We start from the raw sequence: 27,897 nt of genomic DNA on the forward strand, positions 1-27,897 counted from the left end.
GGAGGCAAGGCTCAGCTGTCCAGAGGCCAGAAATGGACATTCCCTTTACCAGGTGCCGTAAAAACACGAGAGGTCCCGGTGTGAAGCATGCAGTCCAGGATTTCCTGGGATGCATGTTTAGCCACAGATAAAGGCTCTCCTCAAAAGAGAAACACACAATGGCAAGACAGCAGGAAGTTACTCTTTTAGGGCAGGAGCCCGTAGTCTTGGGGCAGGACCTTGTGAAATGCGTAACACAATCGCAAAGCAAGACTGGGGCAAACGAGAAGCACCTACTCTTCCATCTGACGGCACCCTACCTCCTCGGTGTGCAGGGCAGCTCCCGCCCAGAGGAAGAGATTAGCGAGTATTCCTACATAAAGCATCTCAAACCTCAGTGGATCAATACACTCAAGAAAGTTTTAAAGCGAATAACAAACAAGGTAAGTGTGGTATGATGGATAAAGACGTGATGGCGATTACATGTAAAAAACTCACATACATGTATCATGGGAATATTCCAACCTAAAAAGGGGAGAAACAGCAGACGGGGAAACTTGGGGAAAAAACAGGAATGTAAAAGGTAAGGGACAAGAGAGCCGTTTCTGAAGATCACACGAGCAGAACCTGACTTTCAACAAAACCTCCAGACCTGTGTGTTGATGCAGTAGGCCATGTGCCTGTGACCCATCCACAGGACACCTGTCCAGAGGGGAGAGTGCGGGAACTGCTGTGTTCAAGCCACTCACCATGGACTCAGGAGGCATGGGTAACAAGGTGACGAGGGCAGTGCAGGCAGACGGCCCTGACCCTGTGTGCCTGGGCCTCCTGGGGTGTGTCCCCAACTTGTCACAGAAGCTGCACTGCTGCCACCATGGTTCCTAAGGGCAGAAATAAACCCTGCCATGACGGGACGGGGCGTGTTGTTTAAATACAACAGAGCCACTCAATGCAACTCATGCTGCTACCCAAAGAATATTTAATGACAGGAGGACACTCAGAACCCTCGAGCAGGGTGCATGCCATCAATGGCTCACGTGTGATATTGGTGACAATCAGCACTCACTATGGGCCAGGCCTTTGTCCGATTGACCCTGGAGGTAGGGGAACCGAGGTACGGAGAGACGGCCCAGCCCCTGGACTGCAAAGCCAGCCCAAGCATCACGCTGAGAGCCCCAGGTGCTCATGGCCCCCACCTGCTACAACCTCAACAGTGCGACCTCCAGGCAGCGAGACTCCAGGTTTCCTTAGCTGCTGCTTCATGTCACTGTCCCCAGTGTCCGTAATGATCACTCACGATCTTCATAATTATTAACAAAGGCAATACCACATTTTAAAACGTGGTTTCACCCTTTCCACTATTCAGAGGACACCACTTAGCCACTAGGCCAAGAGCAGGTGAAGGACCCTGGGACCAGGATGACTGCTCCTTGGGGCCCACCCAGCTAGCGTGGGTCCCAGGAGTCTGACACTTCAGACAGGATCACAGCGGGGTCCTTCTCAACATCAAACACATATGCTCCATTTATTCACAGGAACCATTCCTGTGTGGAACACAGATCAGAGAAGAGGACAAATCAAAGAAGAGTAAACACTTATAACGATCTGAGTGCTTGCTTCAGCAGCACATATACTAAACCTGGGACGATACAGAGAAGATTACCACGGTGTCACTTGTATCTAAATCTAAATATGACATAATCTAAAATACAACACAAATGAACCTACCGACAAAACTGAAACGGTCCCACAGACACAGAGAAACAGACTTGTGGTTGCCGAGGGAGAGGGGCTGAGGGAAGAAGGGGTGGGAGGCTGGGGTTAGCAGGTGTGAGCTGTTACATACAGAACAGATACACACGATCCTGCTGTGCAGCACAGAGAACTATACAGTTGATATCCTATGATAAACCATAATGGAAAGAATATTTTAAAAAATTAACACCACATCGTAAATCAACTATACTTCAATAAAAATAAATAAGAACAACCAAAAACAAAAAAAGATCTGACATCAGCCAAGGCCACAGGGAAGATAAATCCTCCCACAGCGGTAACCCACCACACACACAGGGGTCCTCCTCCAGCCCACAGCAGTCCCCCTACCCAAGCGGTAGCCCCAGCCCAGAGTGGTACCCCTACGTCACCACTGAGGTGGCCATGGCACAATACCAATGAAGCCAAGTAACTGAGAACCTTTGAGCCATGGCTTCCTCGTCACCTGTGCTACCAGAGCATCCACCCAGGTGACACTGGGTACCTCTTTCCTCCCCTCCAGCTCCCTGGGCTCCCCAGAGGGTTAAGGAAGGTGCTGACTGAGAAAGCAAGTGCCCAGTATAGGAGATGCCCCTGTGGCTACCATGGTAAGTTTCCACCAGGCTGGACGAGCAGGTGCGCTTTCCACGGGAACTCCTGGTTAGACTGTTTATACTAAACATCTGGTATCCACCTGGTAGAGGAACAAACTGTTCTCAACCAGATGCTTCCAAGCAGCTCTGCGAGGAACCCTGGGCTCCGTGCGCTCAGCCACGTTCCGTGACCTGCCACAATGGAACACGACTCCAAAAACAGACTTCACATGATTCCAGGTGTTCAAACTTAATAAAGATTTCAATCAAGAGTGCTTTTCTTTAAAAATTTAGTTTTTTTAAATGTCACTTTTTGGACTACACTGTAAAATAACCTAATTGCGTATCTTTCCTATTTTAAGAGACAATTACATGTCTTTTAAAAAAAAATCAATTAAAATACACTGATGTACTAAGGTATCAATAGAATATAAACAAAAGCACCTCCTCTCTTCAGTGCAGTAAGCATCCGAGGGGATAGTGGTGGCTGGTTCTAGAATCTGATTCCCCAGGGTGCTGCCGCAGAGGCCCTGCCCCAGGACGAACTCCGGGGTGCTAAGATCTTCAACTTGCCATGACTGGGGACAGGGGCTGACCAGTGCGGCCCGGCAGCTGACCTCCCAGGTCTGTGCCCACGTCGCCACCACACCTTGCCCCCTGGATGGCTAACGTGTGGCCATCCCCGGGGGTGGCATGACCGGTCTGCACACCATGAGACAACCCAGAGCTGGCTGGCCCTTCTGACTGTGGTGGGGCCGGCTTTGAGTAAACAGATTATCTCCACGGTACCAGCTCTCTGGCGCAGGGGAAACGAGCTGCTGATCCTGTCGAATGAAACACGACTTCCACAGGATATGAAGACGACACTGAACACGAGGCGAGTACGAGAGACAGCAACTGAGCCTTCGGGGGGATGAAGGGCCTCCAAGGGGGAAACGGAAATCGTGCAGTTCCCAAAGTCCCTACCACCAGGCCCAAAAAACAGGACGACGTGCACCCTTTTTGCTGCCACCATCCACACAAATGATAAACAACAAGGCCAAGTGACAAGGCTTCCCTGAAGCCACTCTCTTGGGGTTAGCCGCTTCTGAGCAGGCCAGAGCAGGAGCCAACAGCTGGACCTCTGTCAGGAGGCACCCACAGGGCTGTGTGCCACACGTGGGGGCTCAAAGAATTACTGAAGAAGGGCAGGAAGTGTGCCTGCCGCAGAAGGTGGGCAAAGACGGCTGGACGACAGCTGTGAGGGCGACGTCCCAGTAAGACGTCAGCACAGGACACAGCGGGTTTTACATTCTGAGGACAAACTGCACTCTCCACGAAATCAAGACGCCGGGTCCTTTCACAGAGGCCCGGGAGAGCAAATGAAGTTATAAGGTATGCGGACGGTTCCTCATTTTCTACTCACTTTCTCCAAGAAATGAGCCTATGAAGAAGACCCCACGAGAAGAGGAAGGAGACCGTGTAGCATTTACTTCATTTACGACGCATCTAAGAAACAACTCGCGGGGAGCTTCCAGCATCGAGAACCGGGATGTGTACATGGCAGAGACATTTCTCCATTTAAACCCGATGGGGCTACGTTACATGTCAGTTCACTGAACTGCCCCTGAAGGTGAATCAGCATTTCAAAGGCTTGAGGACCACACCTCTGGGTGAATGCAGGTCCCCCACGTAACCCCTCCTCCCCTCAAGTCGGTTCAGGCATGCATCGAGGGTGCCAGCGTGTGGAGCCCAGCCTCCCAGCAGCCTCCCTGCCCACACTATGTAGAGCGTGCACTGCACACAGCAGGCACAAAACACAGGGAACGTAAGTGCTTCTCTCGTTCCTTCTCCAACAGCACACATCCTTTGAAATTGTTTAAACTGCTTAAGCCATTTCTCCTGGAAATATTTCCCTAATGTTTCCCACAAACATAATCTTTATAACTGAAGGATAACAGACACCTTTCTACCCCTCTTGAAATACACTTACCATGACAATCTTTCAGCTTCTCCAAATTTTATGTATATCAATGACAGTCTAAAGCTTTGGAGGAAAACCTCTTTCCTACTCCCACCCCCCGACCTGTTGCCTAGCCTAAAGTAACTGTGACCATGAGTCTGATCTGTGAATAAGGCCAGTGCCTGGACGCTTTGTAGACAATACAAGTGTAGGGACAGGCAGAACTGCAGTTTGGTTCTCTCACCACAGGCCCCTGGACTATTGGAAAGTCACAGCAAGAGATTAAGGTCCAATCCTTGCGTCTCCAAACACATTAACAAGCCTCCCCAAAGAAGGAGCACGAGAAAGCAAGGAGCTACTTTCCATCCAAGTGACCGGCCGCCACATCCCAGTCATACCACCAAGGAGAAGAGCCTTCCCCAGCTGGTCACAACCCACATGCCCCACAGCACATGGCAAAACTGCCTGCTGAGGAGGGTCTCCAGCCTGGGGTGGCCACCTGGACGTTTAGAAACCTCCGCAGGTGACTGATTCCATGGCCACTGTGGGAACTGACTGCTTTAACTCTTAGCTGGGAAACAAAGTTTCTAAACTGAAACATCACTCCACTATGCTAAAATTCAAATACAACTGTTTGCTTAGAAATTAACCCTCAGAGAGAAAATAGCCTTCTACTGACAGATTGAGTCCCTTTTTTCACCACTGAAAACCCAAAATTTCAGACAGTTTCTCTAAGATCAAAACACCCTACACCTCCTCTAAGTCCCCGGCAGCCCCCCATCCCCGATCTGCGAGGGGGAAGCGCATGACAGGAGGAGGGCGCAGGCAGCCCTCACACCTCCTCCCCGCTGGCCCCAACACGGGCCACTCGCCCTGCAGAGAGCCTGCGGCCAGCACACACTTCCCGCTGAGTCAGGGCTGTGCGTGAGCAGCTGTCACTCTGTCAGCAGCGATGACAAGCAGCACCACAGTGCCTGGAGCAAGGCCACTGAACAGGGGCTCTCTCCTCGCCCGGCTGCGGTTTATTAAATTCGAACTAGAGGACGCCAAACGGTACCCAGGGGACGCTGTCACCGGGAAAACACAGGCACAAAACCATTTCACCGGTGCCGCCCACACCTGGTCCAGGTGCCCACTGTGCATGCCTGGGGCCAGGACTTGGGGACAAGCAACACACTCTCCCAACACCCCAGAACTAAGGTGAGATGTGAACCCCCAGGGGGAGGTCCCATCCTTGGCAGACAAAAGTGTTCCCCTGCTTTGGCAGTAGCAGCAGAGCCAGAGCATCTCCTGGTTCTCAGTTGTCACAGGGGGTGCTGGCTCCCCAAAGGGCCTGCCCGGCCTCAGTCTACAGAACTTTCTTTTCAGGTCACCTAAGTTATGGCTCTTGTCAAATTAAACTCTCGTGATCTCTGAATAACCCTCCTTGGGGAAAGACAACACAGGCTCTTTCCATCTCTCTGCCCCCGCCTAGGACACAGCACAGGGGCCCAGTGCCTGCCCACCCAGTCCCTTTGCCAAAGGCCACGCACGAGAGAGGGCAGGGCAGAGGAGGGGGGCGCGGCGCTGCCACTGGCGCAGGAGACGCCCACGGCTGCTGGCAGAGTGGCCCAAGCACAACAACTTGAAAGCAGCAAAAACAAGCGTTCAGGAGAATTAAAGGCTTCACCAGGAAGTCAGGGACCAGTTCTGCCACTGACTCACAGCCCTGGATTCCTGGCCACAGTGCCCAGACTGCCACTGGCCCCAAGAGTGTCCAGGGCACAAATTTCAGGACTGGCAGGATTGGAGGACCATGCTGCCAGAGATCCGCCTTCACCGAGCTGAGGGTCACTGAACTGGAGGCCTGGCCCAGGGTCAGACGGCCAGAAGGAAGGAGGATAAATGTCAGACGATGGGTCACTCGTGTTTGATTGATGACACGCCTGCACCTGGCTGAGGGTGAGTTCTCTGAAGAGTTTTCTTCTCTCATCTAACCACCTGGGTCACCGGCTTGGAGAGCTGGGACAGGGGAGTGTGGACGGCAGACTTTCAACCACAGGCCAAGCGTCTCACACAGCCACACCGCCTGGCCTGCCCCAGTGACCTCCCATGTTGACCTCCAAGGATGAAGGCAGACCCTCAGGCATGGTGGTGCCACCCAGCAAGGGGCTGTCCCACCAGGGAGGGGCAGAACTTGGCCCCATCCTCCCTTTGCCCAGATAACGGCGGGTATCCCCACCACGGGCCCCTCCTCATGACACAGCCAAAGCAGAGCTCCGCCCTCACTTCTTGGGCCCCTAGCACTCTACTGCCCACCGTACCCCCTGAAGATCTGGACCCACCCCAGAGCTACGCTTCGACTCTCACAGCACCCAAGCACAGAGCAAGCGGAGAACCGTGCAGCAGCACCAGGCCTGCCGGGTGAGAAATCAGGCCTGAGCATCTTCCCCTGGTGTGACCACTGGGCTGCTTCCCAGGGCACTCCTGCGGGCTCCCTTCCCAAAGCCTGGGACCAGTCTGGGGCCAGGGACAGGCCCACACTGGCACGAAGAATAGAGCGGCAGCCCCGTGGCTTTCACAGTGGGAGCCAGGCAGGGAAGCACATGGAGCCGTCCAGCCCCGAAGAGGCTCCTATGGGAGCAACAACTGTTGTGTGCCGGGCAGCCTCGCCCACAGGGGCAGCGAGCACAGGGCAACACGGAAAGGCACAGTAACCTCACCCCAAGCACATTAAGCCAACCTCACTGTGTCCTCATCCTGGGGCCATGGTGCCCTTCCAGACACGTCACTTGCTAACAGGCTACTTCCATAAGCAAACCTGAAACTCAAGTGAAATGAACCCACGAGCTGTCTTCCTGGGTAACAACTAGCTCCCCAATCGAATCAGCCAACCTGCATTGGACTTCAAACACCAAACAGGCTTGCTGCTAGCAGAAGCAGGTGACAAAATTAAGGAGAGGTAGAAATAAATTAGTGGACAAAGGGTTTTTCCTGGTAGTGAAATTTCTCATTAAAAGATTCAGAACAAGATTTTCCATTAAAATAGTATAAATATTATCAAAGTGTCTAAAATAATAAACTATGTGGACAGACGTGACTTTCTGAGCACACTGTATATAACTGACACACAACTAAATCACTTTATGATCACAAATGTCACAATCTTGGTTTTGAACCAAGCTATGAATTTCAACTCTTAAAAATAATATACAGTAATATGATACAAGATGTTTTGTAATTTGCATGGCTCCATACTTGTGTCAAGTATAAATTCTAAATACATACCACTCAGGCATGCTTAATACTTCCTTCAAACTTAAAACAAACAAAAAAAATACTCTTTAAAAAACCATACATATACATGTATATACACACTCCCATCCCCCAAAATTGCATACATAAAGAGAAAAAGAACTCAAATGAGAAAATCAAAGCAAAGATGAGGGAATTCCCTGGCAGTCCCGTGGTTGGGACTCTGTGTGGTTAGGACTGATGAGGGTGGAGGTTTAAGCCCTGGGGAACTAACATCCTGTAAGCCACACAGCACAGCCAAAAAGAAGGGGGGGGGGTGAAATTTCTACATCAAAAATGACACAGTATAAGATCAAGAAAATAGACAACCACAGAACTGGAGAAAATATTTGCAAATTGTCTACCTGATCGAAGAGTCTAGAATCCAGAAAATACAAAGACCTTGTATAGCTCAAAAACAAAAAGACAACCCAATTTAAAACTGGGCAAAGGACTTGAATAGATGACAACGTTATTAGTCATCAGAGAAATGCAAATCAAAGCCATAATGAGAGACCCACTAGGTTGGTTACTTTTTTTTTTTTTTTTTAAATGTAAAATGACAGGGGCTGGTGAGGATATGGGGAAACTGGAACCCATGCCCTGCTGGCGGGAACATAAAAGAGCAGCCAAATCTCCATCCGTTGACACATGGATAGACAAAATGTGGTCTGTCCTGCTAGGAACTGAATTGTATCCCCCCAGTAACTCATAATGGGACTGCATTTGGAGACAGGGCCTTTAAAGAGGTAATTGAGGTAAAATGAGACCCTATGGATGGGCCAGAATCCAGCAGGGCTATTGTCCATCCAGGACACAGACACTGATCAAAGGGCAACCACGTGAAGACCCAGCAAGCAGGTGGCCATCTGCAAGCCAAGGAGAAAGGCCTTGAGAGAAACAGCCCTGCCAGCACCCTGATCTCAGGACACCCAACCTCCAGAACTGTTGTTCAAGCCACTCAGCTTGGGTACTTTGTTATAGCAGCCTGAGCAAACTAATACACCATACTAGGCAGTAATCCTCAGCAAAAAAATGAAACGAAATACACACGCTACAACGTGGATGAACCTTGAATCATGCCAAGTGAGAGAAGCCTGTCACAAAGGACCACATATTGTATTATTCTATTTATCAGAAACAACCAGATTAGGAAAATCCACAGCAATAAGAGGGAGATTAGTGGTTGTGCATCACTGAGGAGGATGGGGTTCCTTTTGGGGGTAATGAAATGTTCTAGAACTGACTGTGGTGCATAACTCTGTGAATAAACTAAAAGCCACTGATTTGTAAACTTTAAATGGGTGAACTGTACAGAATTAAATTATATCCCAATGAACCTATTTTTAAAATCTCATAGATAAGCAGATACTATCTCAAGTAATCAATAAGGATACTTCAAGCACAGATAAGTTACCTTTCTACTTCTATTGGGGTCAGTTTTGATAACTTATATTTTTCTAAGAATGTCTATTTTTGTCTGAACTATCAAAGTTACCAGCAAAAGACAGTCTGAACATGTGGCTTTTATTCTCTGCAAGACCTGTCTTATAGCCCCCATCCGGGTGTCTACTATGGTTTATACGCTTCCCCTCCTGCTCTGTTGATGAGCCGGAAGTCTCTCTCTTTGGGAGGCATTTTTGGCCAATGATTCTTGCAAACCTGTGTCTTCTCCCTCACTCATTTCCTGTGTTCCCCTTCACTGTCTCCCCTGCTACTACCCTCGCTCTTTCCTTGGCAGTTTGAGCCTTTCTTCTCCTCCTCACAACATTAGAAAGGGGATAAGGCAGGGGTCTGGAGAAGGCAATGCCACCCCACTCCAGTACTCTTGCCTGGAAAATCCCATGGATGGAGGAGCCTGGTAGGCTGCAGTCCATGGGGTCGCTATGACTGAGCGACTTCACTTTCACTTTTCACTTTCATGCACTGGAGAAGGAAATGGCAACCCACTCCAGTATTCTTGCCTGGAGAATCCCAGGGACAGAGGAGCCTAGTGGGCTGCCATCTATGGGGTCGCAGAGAGTCGGACACGACTGAAGCGACTTAGCAGCAGCAGCAAGGTAGGGGTCAGCAGCAGTTTCTACAAAGGGCCAGGGCCCAAACAGTGAGGTTCTGCAGACCACTGACTGCTTCCCTTTTCTTTAAAAAAAAAAAAAAGAAAGAAAGAAAGAAAGAAAACACTGTTGGAAAAAAAAGGAATAACCACTCTTGGCTCCAAGGCCATACAAAAACAGGCCAAGGCCAGCTTGGGCCCGCGGGCCATGGTTTCACAATTCCTCCTTAAAGTTTTAGACTGCCCTGTAAGTACGCTGCTAGCTGCATCTGGAGAGTTCTGATATACAATTGTGTTACTGTTCATTTCTATCTTTACAATTTTATTGCAAAATTTCTTTTGGGATTTCTTCTTTAACTCCTGTGTTATTTAGAAATCTATATATTTTCAAACTAAATACTCATGTCATGCCTTTATCTTTCTGTATCCAACTTTCAATTTCATTGTTTCATTGGTCAAAGAATGTAGACTGTACACCAGTGGTTCTTTGAAATTTCTTGAGACTTGTTTTACAGCCTTACTAGTAAATGTGCAGCATTTGTAAATGCTCCTGTGTCTAAGCAAGCATCCGCTCAGCCACAGCGGCACAGCCCTACATGAACCCACAGAATCAGGCCTGTCTCCTGCTGCCTAAGTCTTACACAAGGCTCCCTGCTATTCCAGTTCATCCCACTATTCTCTTTCATAAATGAACTGTCAGCAATGGAGAGAGGTGTTCTGAGTTCTCAGGATGACACCAGATTCGTCCATTTATCCCTGGAGCCCTACGATGTCTGCTTTTCATGTCCTCAAGTATAATAGCAACTTGTGTCAGTCACGGATGACGCCAAGTGGCCGGACTACCCACATCTGTTCCCTCTGTCTCTGCTACTGGTGTTGGCGGGATTTGGGCATGGCGAGGGGACAGAAGGACAAGGGGGACCTCTGGGCATGTGCTGCAATGCTCACATCCACCCCCTGGCCTCCCAGCCACCAACATGGAGGATGCAGTCACGTTGCTGAAGAGCTGGCACACCTCACCACGGAACTGCCTCTGGGTCTGGATGAGGGGAGGAGTCCTGGAGGAGGGGGAGGAGCCGTGACAGGACAGGGCGAGGGGAGCAGCTGCATCACAGTGTCAGCACACCAGCGTCCACACACACCATGCATGAAAGTATTGCCACAGGATGTGGCCCAGGAGTGCACGGCCACCGCCTGACTTCCGCCTCATGTATACCCTTCCCGCAGAACCAGAAGGGGAGGGGATCTCGGGAGAGGGACCCAGCTCAGGCACTGTGGCAGTGTGGTGGTGGCCTGCGGACAGGAACCTTCCAACACAGGGCTGGAGGAAGAGGGGGCAATCGTTCCCTTGGTTCTGAACCAGCCCTCCTCTTCTCACCTGAAAGCTTCGGTCCCCAGGGTGACCAAGAAGACTCACAGAACAATGTCTGGTGCCCAGGAGGTACTCAATAAAGATTCTCAAATTGCTGTTTTGGTTATTTCTAGCAAGCATGCCTGGGAGCACCACTTGCTCTACAGCCAAGGGCTGGGGTTTGACACCCAGGCCGACTTGGGACACGCGGCCTTGGGCCTGCTGAGACCCTGCACAGCTCCAGGCCACCCAGCCCGAACTCCTGGTGGAAACAAGGACAAGCACAGCTGCCACCAGTGCCTCGCGCCCTCCAGGAACCTGCAAGAGGGGAGGTTCCACGAGGAGTCAAAGCCCGCCCGGGCCACATGAACCACCTTGAGGGGACGAGCCGTGCTGAGGGACACACAGGGAGCCGGCTCCAGCTGTCCCCCAGGTTCTGGGCAAACATCATAACCAGCTGCCTCAACAGGTGGAGTGAAAAGCAGTCATGGTAAAATCACACAAGAAAAGCACACATGGGAGGGAGAGTCTTCAGATGCCACAACGGACAGAAACCCGAGCGCTCCAGATAAAAACAGAACCTAAAAGATAACACTGGCGGGGCTTCCCCTGGTGGTCTAGTTGGTTAAGAATCTTCGTGCCAATGCAGCAGACAATCCCTGTGGGAAGATTCCACATGCCGCAGGGCAACTAAGCCCGTGCGCCCCAACTACTGAGCCAGTGCTATCTTAGAGCCCATCGTCACAACGAAGAGTAGCCCCCACTACTCGAGAAGCAACCAGAGAAAACCTTCGTGCAGCAACACAGGCACGGCGCAGCCAAAAATACATACATAAATCTTAAAAAAAAAAAGATAACATTGGAAATGGAGGCCTAGGGTACTAAACATATAAGAAGAGGAATGAAAACCACAGTGAAGGACCCGAGGGAGATTTTAAAAAGAACTGAAACAACGTCTGGAAACAAAAGGAGAAAAGATTCATGCCACGGGCAGAGCTCTACAGTGGCCTTGGAGGCCAAGCTCAGGAAGTTAGCCAGGCCAGCGGAGCAATGCAACACCACACACACGAGGGCTGGCAGCCCGGCTCGACCAGAACAAGGGAGCGACTACAGGGGCCTGTTCCCCACTGTCTCTAGTCTGTACACAGCTCCTTTATTGCTATGTTTTCACTGACGTTATATTGTAGCACGAGGCAAAAACAAATCGGGGTGCTAATTCTTTTCCATGGCCTTGTTTACTTTAAATGAGCAACTTCTACATGTGGTTGTGAACATATCCAGAGACATCAGGTAAAAAGCCTTTTTAAAACACAAATTCAGGGAATTTCCTGGCGGGTCAGTGGTTAGGACTCTGTGCTTCCAGTGCAGGGGGCATGTGTTCGGTCTCTGCTTAGGGAACTAAAATCCGACAAGCCACGTGGCACAGCTGAAAAAAAATTTGTTTAATGAATAAACAAACACATACATACGTACAAATTCAATAAAAGGAGGTAAGCACCACGTCACTTGCCCCCAGAAAACCATAACGAGCCTGATGAGAGACCAGCGAGGACCCTGAAACATCGGCAGACACTGTTGGGCAGGCAGAGGGGAAGAGGAGAGGAAAGCTGTGGGAACCCTCGAATCTTGGCCCAAGTTCACAAACCTGAATCAGTCTCCCAGCCAAAGACAAAACAAGCCGGAGCTCATGGTTTCAAGTTTCACTTGAGACACAGAATCCACAGCCCAGATCATGCTGGGCTCGCTGGGCTCAGAGACCCTGCCCAAAGCAGAACCCCTCCTCCCAGCCCGGGCCCCAACGCGGGCTGGCCAGGTGAGGAGGAGCCTTGGGTCCAGCTCAGCTCGGCTGGGCTCCACACCTCCCTGGGGGAAGGCGTCATCAGGGAGGAGTCTCAGGAGCTGCCGGCACAAAAGCTGCCCACAGGCCACAGACACCGAAACCGGAAGCCCTACAGCCACCGTCCGGGAGCACAAGACACAGGGTGGCCAGGCTGGGAAGTGGCCGGTATGCTCCCTTCCAAAGCAGAGCAGCTCCAGTCCACAGACGTTCCGACACCAGCCCTACTGGGATCATAAGCAAATTAAAATTCAAGTAATGCATTACACATCTCAGACCTCAAGTTACAAATGAAGCCGTCCACTTACTCATCAAAGGAAGGTAAAGGGCCGACAATAAAACTTTCCCCGGACACTCCCACATCCCCTGGCCTGCCTCACTGGACAGCCAAATAAACTCTACTTTCATTTCCATTTTCCAACTATTTGATAAGCAAGAGATCAGTTGATACCCTCAAGATTTTTTTTTTTTTTAATGAGACACCAAGTACCTCACCTGACAAAGCCCCCACCTCGGCCGGCATGTGCCCCATGCTCCCTACACTTGGTCTCGCAGGCCCAGCTCTCACATGTTGACAGGGAGGACCCTGAAGACCCGGAGGGCACAAGTCCAGCCCCTGTACACACTGCACTCAGCTCAAGCGAGGTGGATCACACAGGCCAAAGGCTTGAAACTGGGGGTTGGGGGAGGTGGTCAGCACGGGGGCAGGGCAGCACCAGGAGCCTTGGTCCTGGGCCTCCCCCAGGAGTCTGGGAATGTGTCTGTCCTGATCCCCTGGACTCGTTCTCCAACCAATGAACAAAGGCCTAGTGAGCACATGTGCATGAACATAAGCTACCAGGAAAGACCTTGGGCCTGCGCTCCGAGGCCCACAAGCTGCAACTGCTGAAGCCCGTGTGCCTAGAGCCTGTGCTCCGCAACAACACCGCACCCCACCTGCCACAACTAAAGAAAGCTGCACGTGCCAACGACGGAAGCCTGCACAGCCAGTCAGTAAAAAAGAGCATGTTAATCTCGAAGAACTTAACGACTGTCATCTCGGCAGCTGGTTAGGGCTTACTGTCCTTAATGACAACCAAAATTCGAGAGACTGAAATTATGCTTAGGGTTTTCTGTAGCGTTTCCATTTCCTTTTCCTTTCCTCCGGATGCCATATCCCAAAGGAGCGCTAACAACTGAGAGTAAAACTATCTGGTAACGTCGAAAGTATAAGTGATCTGCTTCCTTCATCAAAGATGTTTTGTTCTGTGACACATACCATTCCCACTGTACAAAGGCAATTTGGTGGGATACTGTAATTAACCCACCAGGTTCCAAAAGATCCAGTAGAGGCCTCCAGGATAACTTCTACACATAGGAAAGCTGAGGCCCAGGTCAGATAACTACTCTAAGTCACAGGAGGATGAAAGAATGGAGCCAAGACTCAGAAGCAGCCCCAGAGTGCAAGTCCCTGATTCAACTCACAGACATGGCATCCCTCCCCCAGCGCAACCTTTTCACTGCCGAGAGGACTCTGCTCTGTTGTCCTTGAGGCTGGGTGACCTTGGCCAAGTTACTTACCCTGTCTGTGCTGCTTGACTCTGCAAATCAGGCTCCTAAAGTTCCCATTTCAAAGAGTTACTGCAGTGATTAAATGGATTAATAGAGATAGAATGTTACCTCAGCACAGGGCCTTACATCGAATAAACACTCAATAAGTGCCTAACCACCCCCTGCCCCACCGAGAGAGTAAACTCTGGCGAAGATAAGCAGGCGAAGGAGGGATCACAATGAAAAAAGAAAACCTTTGTGGAAGACACGGAGACTGCAGAGGGAACAGCACCACCTGTCAAAAGCCATCATTAAAACTCTCAGAGAAATAAGAGAAGCCTATTGCAACTACTACCTAAGAATACGATACTAAGAAAGGAACACCCAGAGAACACGCACGAACTCATGGAGACCAAACATCTCAATAGCAGGGTAGAAGGGCCAGAAGAGAAAGCTGAGGAAGGTGAGAACAGAGAAAAGAGCCTACAGGAAAGAAACAATGGCATGTGAAGAATCAGGAATCACCATTTACACAAAATTTTACCACAGGTAAAACTAATCTATAATGCAAGAGAATCCAGCCAGCAGCTGCTTCCGAGTAGTGACCATAGTGCTCGACCTCCCAACAGGAGGCATGCCCAGGACTCACGGAAGGGTACTCCTGGGACCTGTGCCCTCATCACATGTGACTTCTACCTTCAAAAGAAGTATTAATAGTTAACAACATGCCTGCTGAACACGTCTGTCTTTGAAATGCAACAAATGCTTGAGACAGACCAACATGTAGAAAAGAGGAGGGGCTGTGGCAGACCCTGAGCGGCAGGGCAGAGAAAACGCCCACCGCAGAACCAGTGCTGGGAGTCTGAGCACTCACTTATGTGAATTATGCGACTCATCTATGTGTGTGAACTTTTTTGTACTAAAATGTTGCAGGAAGAGAGTCAGGGATCAGAATCACATCAAACTTTTCAGAAACAGCACTGAAGGCCAGATCAACAGAAAACACTTTCAAAACACTGACAGTAAATACTTTTTGGCCTAAGGTTCTATACCTAGCCAAACTATCAACTAGATATAAGGGCAGAAAAAAGACACTTCCAATCATTCAGGGTCCCAAAGATTCGCCTGTCTTGCATTCTTTCTAAGGAGCCTACTAAAGGGCTGTGCTTCATTTATACTCAAACGAAGGATCAACCCAAGAGAGAAGACAATATGAGATCCAGGAAGCCTGGCTTCCAATTCAGGAAAGAGGCAGAGGGAATCTCAGATGACAGGGAAGGCAGGCGTGGAGGGAGAGGAGTTAAAGGGCTACACTCTCATTTCCTATAAAGGCAACAGACAACACCCAAAACCGGGAGCAGTGAGGGGGGTGGAGGCAACAAAACAAGCAACAGAATAATGTTACTTGTAATCAAGGAGGTAAATTTCCAAAATCATCAGCTAAGAAAAAGGTCCAAGTGGGGCCCCTGGCAGGAGGGATGGGAGGGGAGCAGCCAGTGACACCCTCCCACTGAGAGGTTGGGGCCCCTCCCCTCCTTCAAACCCAGAGAGCCAAGTGGGGTCCTATGGTGCTTTGTGCTCTGAGTCCCACATGGAATAAGACTGACCACCCTCCTGGAGAGGCCTCTGGATGAAAACAAAGGGAGGAGGAGGGACCAGCTGCTCCCCCAGGACATGAGGCAGCCGAGTGCCCACTAATGCCATAGCACACAAGGCCGGCCTGGAGCAAGCTAGACTCTTGCCCCGAAAAATCTTGAGATCATAAAAATGGAAGTGTTTTAAGCCACCTCCTCTGGGTGGTTTGTCATCAGCAGGAGGTGAGGGGAGCAGCAGGAACCACTGTGTTTTTGTGGTAAGACAGGACTATTTTTTGTAAGCTCTAAATTATGTGGACGTCTGATTTGGATGAAAGTAACTAAAAGACCTTTTTTTCAATTAAACGTGAAGGTAAAGCCAAGTAAAATCTTAAGCCTAAAAAGAAAACACTAAAACAGCATCTGGGCTGGTAGGCCCACCCTGGCAGCCACGCCGCGCACACCCGTTTCCACGTCCCCACACCTGCACCACGTGCGGCCTCCAGGAGAGCATGGAGGCAGCCAGTGACTCAACAGCAAGCAGCTGGAGGGGAGTGGGGGTGCCCCGGATCACAAACTAAGTGTCTTAATCATCTGGAGAGAAAACAAGGGGGAGCAAGGAAAGGCGTGGAGGCCGTTCCCAACAGCAGCACACAGCCAGGCAGCAGGACAGCCTCGCTCAGGGCCGGTCCTGGGCGTGCACCGGCAGGTCCCCACGGCAGCCCAGGCGGCCCCCCTCCGGCTCTCCAGGAGGACCCGGGCAGGTCTCCCAGTCCCCGGGGTGGAGGGTGACAAAGGTTCCGTCAAACCCTCACGGGGAGGACACTGGGGCTGTCGGCATCCGTTAGAAGAGATGCATTTCAGGCTAAATGTCAGCATTGGCTGCCGCCGCCTGCACACACTACAGCTCCCCTGGGAGGCCTCTACCCTCACCTCGAATGTGTGCAACCCCCGAGTTCACAAAGAGCCAGGCGGCACTACCCTGGCACTCAGGAAACCCGGGCAGGGAGCTGCCGTGAGGCATGGAGGTGGCGCTGGCTGGCCGGCTTGGTGGGTGCAAACACATGAATCGTAGCTGCGGGCGGGAGGAATATCAGGTGCATCTCTACGCCCCGAGGGCTCGACTCCTACATTAAATCCCTCCCACTGGAACAGCCGGCTCCAGTTTCAGCGAGAGCGAGCGTGAGAACAGGTCCTGCTCCGGCCCGGCAGCCACAGCTTCTACCTCCCCACCTCTGGTAAGTACCTACTATTTCTTCTTCTCAAACGCAAGTTTTCTTTCAAAACTCCTCTCAGATATACCTTAAAACTATCTGCTCAGTGAATCACCTGCCCAGAGTCTCTCTGCCCTGGTCTTTTCTCTGCGGATTACTCAGGACCCAGCAGGTGCACTGCTGGAAAGGAGACCATTATTACAAAACTTTTAATAAGGCTTACACTTTATTCTAAGAGTATAAACGAGTTTATTTGGATGCGAAGTTCTCAATTCTACCATAAAATTCAACAACTTTAAACCCAAACTCAATTTGATGTTATGCTTATCTGTTCTTCACCTTAAAAAATTCACAAGTTTCAACATAAAAGGACCACACATATATATAGATAGTTGCAGATCTTAATTTGTAATTTAATTTTACAACCTTTTAGATTAAAAAAATGATTAACACTGGTAGTCCCTGGGGAAGAGACCTGGGGAGCAGAGGTGGGAGTGAGATTTTTTTTTTTTACTGTGCTGTCGTTCACGCTTTTTGAATTCCAAACTTTGTGAATGTATTCTCTCTCCAAAAATTTTAAATTAAAAATTAAAGAGGAAAAAAAATTCAAACCTTTTGGAGTTTAAAATAAGTGCTGTTTTGACATAAGCTTACCAAGAAAACAAAAAACATCTTAACTAAAAAGGATCTCTGTACATACAAAAAGGGAATTTTCTTACTCTTAAAAAAGTTTCTCATAAATTTGCATGAAAACAATTACTGATCAAATTATTGGTCAGACTGGCCAACATCAGACTTAAAGTAATGAAAACCTGTCTACCTGTTATCCTGATTTTTATTTTGTATCAGCCAAATCCTTCCAATGCTTTAACCCGGTGCTTTAAGGAGGAGGCGGGCAGTTTGGGGCTCTGGCTCTAGGGAGGTGTCCCAAATGTTAAAGCTGTGTGTTCACTGCTGAACACTGTCTGTAACCCAGGGTCTCTGGCTGAAACCAGAAAGAGCCCCTGGTTGTCTTCCTGGATCCATTTCTCCAAACTATATTCCAGAAAACTATCTTTTACCCTAGGTCATGGTTGCCCTCATGTTTATCCTTCATTTTAAAGAACTGAAAGTCTGGGAGGGAGTGGTGGTTAATCACTGGAAAAGCTCAATTGGGAGTAAAACTCACAAATCTCGTTCTTGCGACACCCCAGTGGGTAGGCGACAATGGCGTGTCCTTGAGTTATGCAATAATGCCACATCACAATATCGTAATTATAGCATGCCCTTCAGAACGCGCTACCTGGCGAGGCTCCCTGCCAGGCAGCTGGACACCACCGGGGAGGGTGGAAGATTCTTCCAGTGCAGAGGTTAGTACGCATGACACGCATAGCTACCCGGCACGTCACAGCAATGCCCCATAAAGTTAAGCTGTAATTACCTCTATTGTGTCCTATCAAAGTTCAAAAACATCTTTCTCTTGCCTATTTTTCGGAGTTCAGACTCTCTTGAAAATTGTTAAACATACTGGCCACTCACTATCACCCTAACGACTGGCAACTATGGAGACACTTGTCCACACTTAGGAGGCTATTCAGAGACGTGCAATGGCACCTCAGTGCTTCCGAAACAGGCAGACAAAGCCCCGTGGACACGAAACCACAGGTGGCTCAGCGCACTATGTGGGCAGCACCATCCAGCTGCCCAGGCCTGTGGGAGGGGACGCCGCAGCCGGCTCCCCGGTTTCCAGGTGGGACGTGGGCAGGGGTGGCGGCACGTGAGGGGTCACGGGAGGGTGTTTTGAAACAGAGTGGGCTCGGGCCAGGGGCCACGGTGTCCCTGTGGCCCTGCTCCCTACCCACACCCCTCAGGGTGGGACCCGACTCGCTGAGGGCACAACTGAGGGCAGGCCTCACGCCAACAGCTGCTCGCAGGCAGGAAGGCAGGCGGGGACCCCCTCCCGCATTCGAGGACAGCACCCTGACCTAACATGCAGGGCTCCCCACGCCTCCTGCTGACCCAATGAGAGCTGTAAGAAGGGTGAAAGACGCTGTCCCACAAATAACCTTCTAGGACTAGGCTAACATCTGCATTTTCAACTAACATGCTAACGTTGCAGTTCTCCCAGGAAAGCCAAACCGCGGACCCTGGTTTGTTAACCTCTCCCTGTATGGTCCCCCCAGCCCTAGATTGTACCAGCTTTCCCAGGACAAGGACAGTGAAACACCCATCTTATCCCCTTCAGAAAAAACTTCACCTCTGATTGCTAATCTAAACTTCCTATTTACAAACTTAAATTCTGGATTATATTGTTTTGGCAACAACACCCTTTCTTTCCCCCATCCCCACCCCGCTGCCAGCCTGCACCAGGTCTGGCAGATATAAACTGACCAGAGATGGGTAAACCCTGTTTCTGCGGATGGCCAGACTGACGAAGTCCTGGGCACTCAGCTTTAGCTTCTCACCCTGTAAACTTCACCTGGGCAAGAGAGAACCCACGGACTGACATCATCTTCCTAGAGGCTGTCCCCTTTGGAAGCTTACAGAAGCCTCAATCTTACCCCGTTTATTTCTCTGACATGATTGCATTTTTATAACCTAGTGAACTAGCTCGTCTCCATCAGCGTCTGAAGCAGCTGCACTCCCTTGTTTTAATTAGTGAATTGTGCAACCCTGGAGAGGTCACTTTACTCAAAGTTACTAAAACTGCTGCCCCTGTGACTCCATCCAGGCTCGCCTTCCAACAGTTGCGCCCTGGAATACTCTCATCTCCCAGAACATTGGCACCAAGGAAACCATCCCCTGAAAACCTGTTCACTGTCCTTCTAAGATAGCCGACCAAAGAACAAAAGGTTCAGACCAAAACTGCGGGCACAAGATCATCTGACTGAAAAAAGTACATGTTAACATAGGAGCAATTAATTCCCAAACTATTATTTTGAGTAATGCTGTGAAAACTTACATACAACAGATCTCCTATAAACCTTTGAGAAAACTTAACCAAAATGAGCTTATTTTATATTTTGGCCTCAAAGTATGAGCAACATCAAACAATAGTGCTTTTAAAGCTAACACCATCGTCATCTTAAACCCGAGGGGTTTTCAGCTGGTTTGGGCTCGCGGGTCCGGGCTGGTGCAGCAGGTGTGTGTCTGTGTTCACTCCTGGTACCACCAGGACTCTCGGGATCACACTTGATGAAACGTTTTGCAACTGTCATCATTTTGATCACCGTGCTTCCAGCTAGTGATGAAATCATCAGTTTTCAGATCTCTGCCATAACATATCCTATACAATCATGGGAACCTGACTTGCAGAGGTTCTCACGCCTTCAGAATCAGGGAGCATAATGGGACGTGCCAGCACAGGTTGCCCTGACTTATCAGGCTGGCCCCAAGCTGGCTGGAATAGCTTCCTGACGGGAGGCAGGAAATAATGCTTTTATAGCCCAGGGCACACCTGCCCCACAAGGTATGGACTGAACTCGTAAACTATTTCGCATTTTCCCTTAATAAAAGGGGAAATTAGGAAGACGCAAAGCTGTGACCACATGTTTAACCAAGCTGGGCTTTCATACTGCGTGTAGTTCCCGCAATTGTTCCCAGGGGGAGAGGAGGAACACGGGCGAGAGTCAGGCACCAGGTGCCGCCGGGCTGGCCGCTGCCCACCTGGTACCCTACCAATGAACACCCCAAAGACGGCCTGAGGAACCCACCTCTCCAATTAGGGGGCAGCCAAAAATCTAGTTTCTCGTCCAAACTATGCACCCGAGCAAACCTGCTCTCCAGAAACCGTCCCCATGACAGAAGTCAGCAGGCCACCCAAACCACTTCTCAGAAACACGTTTTCAAGGGGATGGGACAATAAAACAGGTTAACAGAGGCAGCTTGTTGGGGGGAAGAGTGGTTCTTTGTGTTTTTAAGAAATATGAAAATAATAAGCAGAGGAACCAGTCTGCTAAGAGTAAGATCAGAGTTTTTTTTTTTAAAGAAGATATCCAAGTGAAATTAAAATCCCATTCCCTCCACTTAAGCCCTCCTCTCGCAAACTACCCATTACCTCATCTTCAATGTGTGAGACGGCACAGAGGGTAGCTACGCTTTATTCTGTGAAAACAAGTCTCTTAGATTTCCCATGCATATTTCTCTATTTTTAAAGGGCTGCTTTCCAGCTCAGTGTTTTAACCAACCCGATGTCTAGAAGGTGATGCTTTATACAAGCAATTTCACAAGGCTCAGAACTAACCATATTTACTCATTCCTTAAAACTGCAGTTGCAACTTATTTCCTTTATAAGTTTATTTTTTAAAGTGTTTAAAAATATTGAGAAGCTAAGTCCTTTCGACACTCTTTTATGCAAATTAAAGTGCCGGCCTTGATTCCTCACCACCACCGCCCCCAGCTCTCCCCACCCACAGGCTTTCTCTAAGACACAGTCACCCCATGGGCTGGTCCTGGACACGCAGCCGCACCCGGCCCTGCCGAGATCCTCCCAGACCTCACGTCTTTTGTTCTCAGCTTCAGTTTATAAAGCAGAGTGAGAGCCCAGGGGTGTGCAGAGCAGCCTCTGAAGGAAATTCGGGAGATTAAGCTTGGGGGGTGGGCAGGGACAGGAGGACCCTGGGGAAGAAATCTAGAGGCCCCTTCTACAGGTTAAAGGCTGGGCTGCGTTCCTCCCAGAATCCAATCATTTCTAAAATTAGGCACCACTCACTCTGGTTTCCTCTTGCCAGGAGGGCTGCTAAGCTTTTCTGCCTTCTGGTAAGGCCAGAACAGGCAGGGATGGGCTACTACCCGAGGTGGGCAGTGGAAGGCGAAACCACATGAGGACAACTGCTTACTCACAGGCTCATCACATCTTAATATCATTCAAATCAACATAAACACAGCACTTATGTTTGTATGCTGGCCAACACAAACACTACTCAGAAAGCTGACTTTTCATTTGTGAATTTAGAAGCGGGCGGGGGGTTGCCTGGGAGGGGATGTCGCATTTTTACTTGTTCTTCACTTTTAAATATTCCCTCGTAGAACAGAACACTGTGATTAAATAGGACAGATAGACTGAATGTTACAATCACACTCGCCTTGCTCTCAGTGAGCACAAGTGTGAATGTCACAGGCACGCGTGAGCCCAGGCTTTCTCAGGTCGCATTGGAGCTCAGCACTTGGTCCAGGTAACAGGACTTGTCCAGAAACCCCAGGCACACAGACGGGGGCGGGATCTCAATAGTCACTCGGTCAGCTGGGTGCACAACCTTCCTGACACATGAGGCCTCAGATCACAGGTTAAAGGTTCCCAAAACCCAAAGAGTTACAGGTATTCTGTGAAACGCCACTAAACCCTCCTGCAACCACACTTCCCCTACGGTAACAGAAAGCACTGTGGGGGTGGCACCTGGGGCATCGTAGAGGGGCGGCTGATGCCCGTCTCATACCTGCCCCTCCTTCAGCAGTTACATCACCTGGGGGGGGCCTTTGCTTCTCCTCCTCCATGAGCCAGGGAGCTCAGGCTGGTTCTTCATTAGCCTGTTAGCCAACATCCTGACACTAAAGCTCTGCTCCTCCATTTCAGCTCCTGGTCCCCAAATGAGCAAGACTTCCCTGGTCACACCCACAGCCCGTGAAGCCGGCTTCAAGTAGAAGCGCTCAGAAAGGAAAGCAAAGGAGAAACGGTGACCTGCTTCCTTAAAAACAAGGCTGAACTACACAGGAGCCAGCAGGGCTCAGACGCCAAATCACAGAAGGAAAATGAGCCTTCTCAAAGAGCGAAAACCAAAAAAGCCACATTACATCCCCAGGCCCCCAGGAAAGCCGTTCAAGTACAAGTGTTTCCAGTGTCCCTTTACTTGCAATGAAAAATCACATCTTTTCAACCACATGAAATACGGTCTTTGTAAAAACTCCATCACTTTAGTGTCCGAACAAGATCGCGTTCCCAAGTGCTCCAAACCAAACTCTTCGGACCCTAAGCAAACCAATCAGCCCGACCCTGTGGTGAAGCCCACCTCTTCCAAGCCAGTCCCAAGCGGGCTCTCACACCTGGATGCCAAGCTCCAACACAGCCTCGCCAAGGACGACATCAAGGAAAACCTGGACCTGCACGCACGCGGGCCCCACAGGTGCCTCGGACAGAAGCCCACTCCCCACAAGGAAGCAGCACCCCCAAGCCCAGCCCCAGAAGCTGCCGTGGGCACCCAGCCTGTTCTGGAAGGAGCTGTCCGGCCTTCAGCATTCGTTCCAGTGGGGGAGCACAGACTCAAAGGGCAGGAGCTCACGGAAACTCCTGAAGCGCTGGCCCTGACCCACGCCCCTGCCAAAGCCTCCTCCTTCCACACCAAGTCTGCCTTCCACGCCCCCGGCTACCCCTGGAGAGCTGGCTCACCTTTCCTCACACCTGAGTTCCCACATAAAATCCCATCCACAAAGGGCTTTGGCGCCACTTCCCCGTATGTGCACCCCAGCATCACGGAGTACCCGCCTCATTTTTACACGGAGCATGGACTGGCCACCATCTACTCACCCTATCTACTCGCAGGGAACTCGCCCGAGTGTGACAGCCCCCTGCTGTCTGTCTACGGGGCCCAAGACCAAAGACACTTCCTGCCTCACCCAGGGCCCATCCCTAAGCACCTGAACCCGGCTCCATCCACATACGACCACTACAGATTCTTCCAGCAGTATCACTCCAGCCTGCCAATTCCTTACGGATTTTACAGACCCGAGTCTGCATTCTCCTCCTACGGCCTCAGACTCCCACCCGTGGCTGGCATTTCACGGGACCAAAGCTCACATCTACTGGAAGAAGCTGCCCTGGGTTACCAGGCCTTGAGTCCCTCCAAGTTAAACTCCTCCAACTCCCACAAAAAACACACAGAGTTGGAGAAGCAGAGTCCGACTCCCGAGGCTAAAGAACCTTCCAAAGATGGGCAAAGGGACACGGAAGGGACCAAAATGAGCCCACGCGCGGGCAGCGCGGCCACAGGCTCCCCGGGAAGGCCGAGTCCCACCAACTTCACACAGACAAGCCAGCCGTGCGCTGGCCTGTGCGGCCTCTCAGATGCGCCCGCGTCCAGTGCCCCAGGAAGGATCCCACCACCTGAACAGGGCCTCGCAGCCTTCAAGCCCATCAAGAAGAACACGGAGCACCCACATTCCCAGGCCCCAGAAAACAGAGCGGCATCTCCGAAAAGGTAAGCGAGTCCATTTTCCAAACCTCTGAAGTAATGTCTCTGGTTGGGCTCAGTCAGAGGGGATGGCAGTTGCCCAAACTCCCTGTGGGCAGGGTCCCTTAGCAAGGTCCCTGTGACGCCCTCTGTGTCTCTTCCAGCCTCGAGGCCTTGAGCACAGATGCTCCAACTCAGCTGGGGAGCCTGGAGGCCGCCCCCTCCAGCCCAGAGGACGGCTCCAGGGCGGCCCCGCTGAACCTGTCCACGAAACCAGAGGCTGAGCCGGCTGCCACGTGCAGCCCTGCCCATGGAGGATTCGTGGAGCCGCAGGACGCGCCCCTCAACCTCTCAGTGAAGGACCCCTGCAACGCCCTGACCTCAAGGCCCTCTGTGTGCAGCCCGCCTCGAGGAGCCGAGCCCGCCGCTGCCCCCACCCCCTCTCCAACTCAGCAGAGGGAACCTGCAAGTTCTGGGGACGGGCCTGACCCCAGCTCTGTGGAGGCCCCGGTGCCCAGCCCCACTGGGAAGGCCCAGGATATACGTGCAGCTGACAGCGATGAGCAGAAGCAGACGGCGGCCGTGGCCCTCTGCCAACTGGCAGCCTACAGCCCGGGGAATGTCGAGCCCGCGGCCCAGGAGCCCACCTGCCGGCCAGATGCACCCACCCCCAGGGCCCCAGAAAGCCAGGAGGCTCAGTGCGACCTCAGACCCAAAGGGCAAAAGAGGACGAGCCCCAGGGAGGTGGGGAAGGGCCAGCAGGGATCCAAGAAGGCAAAGCCCAGTGACACAGCCAGAGTGTTCACACTCCGGAAGAGAACTCGGGTGTCTTAGAGCCGCTCCCGGGCGGCCAGAGCTGCAGCCACAAGACGACTTGCAATGTAGGCAAGACAGCAGCAAACCCCCACCTGGCCCTCACTTTTCTCGTCTGGTCATTTTGACAACTCAGTTGTCTTCTTCACAAAATAGGGGGAAAAAAAAGATAAAACTGCAACTCAATTCAGTTTTGTAAATATTAAGCATAAACGTTAAAAGGTGCTTCTGCTTCTGGCTGTAAAACATTTGAATGATTCACACTTTAGGACCTGATGCAAATTGTCAAATGAAACGCACAGGACCGAAAGGCAACTTTTAAGTGTTAGCATCTTAGAGGAACTCTCTTTAAAAATACTTTTCTTATTTTTAATTGTTTTTCTATTATGTCTACTATGTATTTCCAAGTAAAGAACAATTACTGGGGGGAAAAAAATGCCAGGAAAAGACATTTCCGGTACTAGCATTACAGTGCTATATGTAAAAATGCTGTTTGTTATGACTGAATCACAGACAGCAAGAGGCTATTTATACAAGTAATTTATTTCCACCCGGAAGAACGCGTTGCGGGGAAGCCAGTCTCCACGTGCTCGGTCTTCACTACATTACAGTGCATCTTCTGACACATTCGGCTGGTTTTCCACTTCCTAAAATGATGTATATGTTGCTAATTCTCCAATAAACTCATAGGGAAAATTCAAGGTTACGTAAAAAGAAGATAAGCATAAATGCTGTGTTATATTTTGCCACAATAAATAAACTCAATGAAAAAGAAAAAGAATGGAGGCAACAGCAATTAAAGCTGAGGTGGGGATGCCTCAGCGAGCATGTGAGGGTGCGCGTGCGTCTGCTGTGCACCAGGGGTCATCAAGCCTGGGTGAGGGCACGTGCCTGGGGTACCTGTGGAGACCAAACATCCAGGGCCTCAGTTTCCTAAGCCGCCGCCTAAACAGCCACAGGGCCCCTCACCCTTCACAAGGGCCATTCCCCACTGTCCAGAGGGTGCCTCTCAAAAGCATAAGGTGTGGGGAGAGGGGGTCAAGAAAGGGCCTGGAAACGGTGGCATGGAGCTAAGCTGACTGGACTGAGTGAGCTCCCTCCACAAGACGGGAGGTTTCAACGCAACTCTGACCAACACAGGGGCAGTCCCAATAGAGCCATCCAATGAGAACGAGCCGTTCCCAGTGACAAGCACGCACAACAAGGCTTCTCAGCACTTAAGCCAAAAACTTACAAGCTTTAAATAAAAAGTTGCCTTGTTTTAGATATAAGCACTATTCACCGAAAGACTGTTTAGTCACTAAGTCGTGTCCAACTCTCGCAAACTCATGGACTGTAGCCTGCCAGGCTCCTCTGTCCATGGATTTCCCAGGCAAGAATACAAGAGTGGGTTGCCATTTCCTTCTCCAAGAGATCTATCCAATCCAGTGATCAAATCCGCATCTCCTGTACTGGCAGGCGGATTCATACCACAGAAAGACAGCCTGAACTAAAAATCCATCTGGTTGATAGTTGCATTTCAATAAGATATTATTTTCAGTTGTTTTGATCAAGATTATACTAATAACTAATTCTGTAAAAACTCAATCTAGAAAACTTCTTAAGCAATTAGTATCTTTTGGTAGAACAAAATGTGAAGAGCTGATGTCTGCGTTCACAGACATCCTCGTGCTGAAGACACTTGACAGAGAGATCAATAGAAGATTCTCAAGCACAGAAACATGTTACATTAGGAAAAAATCCTCTGGGAGAAGTAAATGGAAATACAAGCTCAAGGAGACGAAGGATAAAGTCCCTGCATTTTAGATGGAGTATGGTGTACTCCAAGGCATCACGATGTCTGGATCCCACCAGACACATCCCAGGCAGTGATGCAGTAGCTGTGTTAAAACGACAGCATTCATGGGACTTCCCTGGTGGTCCAGTGGTTAAGGCTCTGCTCCCGAGGCAGGAGGCCGGGGTTCAATCTCTGGGTCAGGGAACTAGATCCCACATGCTGGAACTAAGACCTGGTACAGCCAAACAGTTTTTACAAGAAAGTTGTTTTAAATAACAAGGACTTCCCTGAGGATCAAGGGTTAAGACTCCACCTGCCCATTAAGAAGACGCAGGTTTGATCCCTGGTCCAGGAAGAGCCCATGTGCTGCGGGGCAACTAAACCCATCACCACAACTACTAAGCCTGCTTTCTAGAGCCCACACACTGCAACTACTGAAGCCCATGAGCCCTGGAGCCCGTGCTCCGCAATAAGAGAAGCCACTGCAATGTGAAGTCCGTGTGTTGCAATGAGAGAGTAGCCCCTGCCTGCCACAACTAGAGAAAAGTTCATGGGTAGCAATGGAGACCCAGTGTTGCCAAAAATAAAAATAAAATAAAAATAATTTTTAAAATACTCCTTATTAAAAAAACAAAACACTATTCAGTATGGCAAACAACCGGCTTTCCAGCAAGTTAGATTTATATAAAACCACTGATACCAACTCACATACTCCAATACTTTAGCCATCTGATGCAAAGAGCCAACTCATTGGAAAAGACCCTGATGGTGGGAAAGATTGAGGGCAGGAGGAGAAGGGAATGACAGAGGATGAGATGGTTGGATGGCATCACTGACTCAATGGACATGAGTCTGAGCAAGCTCCAGGAGATAGTGAAGGACAGGGAAGCCTGGTGTGCTTCATGGGGTCTCAAAGAGTCAGACGCAGCTTAGCGACTGAATACCACCAACCCACAACAGGGATGTAGAGCTGGTCTTGATTCTTTTAAGGTAAATAGGAAGCTGCTGATAAAAATCGTTATAAATCATCAAGGATGGCCTGTGAGTCCCTGCCCCACACCACC

At 50.2% G+C, this 27,897-nt stretch overlaps 2 protein-coding genes across 2 annotated transcripts in view; one reads left to right on the top strand and one right to left on the bottom strand.

Moving 5' to 3' along the window:
* TBCD (tubulin folding cofactor D) overlaps positions 1-27,897 on the bottom strand; it is a 148,720-nt gene that overhangs the window by 70,003 nt on the left and 50,820 nt on the right.
* Positions 16,853-27,776, top strand: ZNF750 (zinc finger protein 750). Its single transcript, XM_005887771.3, has 3 exons — positions 16,853-17,125; positions 22,653-24,270; positions 24,408-27,776. Exons 2-3 carry the CDS (start codon positions 22,829-22,831, stop codon positions 25,075-25,077), a joined length of 2,112 nt encoding a protein of 703 aa, XP_005887833.2. The 5' UTR covers positions 16,853-17,125; positions 22,653-22,828; the 3' UTR covers positions 25,078-27,776.

The sequence above is a fragment of the Bos mutus genome, chromosome 19, assembly GCF_027580195.1.
Source record: "Bos mutus isolate GX-2022 chromosome 19, NWIPB_WYAK_1.1, whole genome shotgun sequence".
Lineage (NCBI taxonomy): Eukaryota > Metazoa > Chordata > Mammalia > Artiodactyla > Bovidae > Bos > Bos mutus.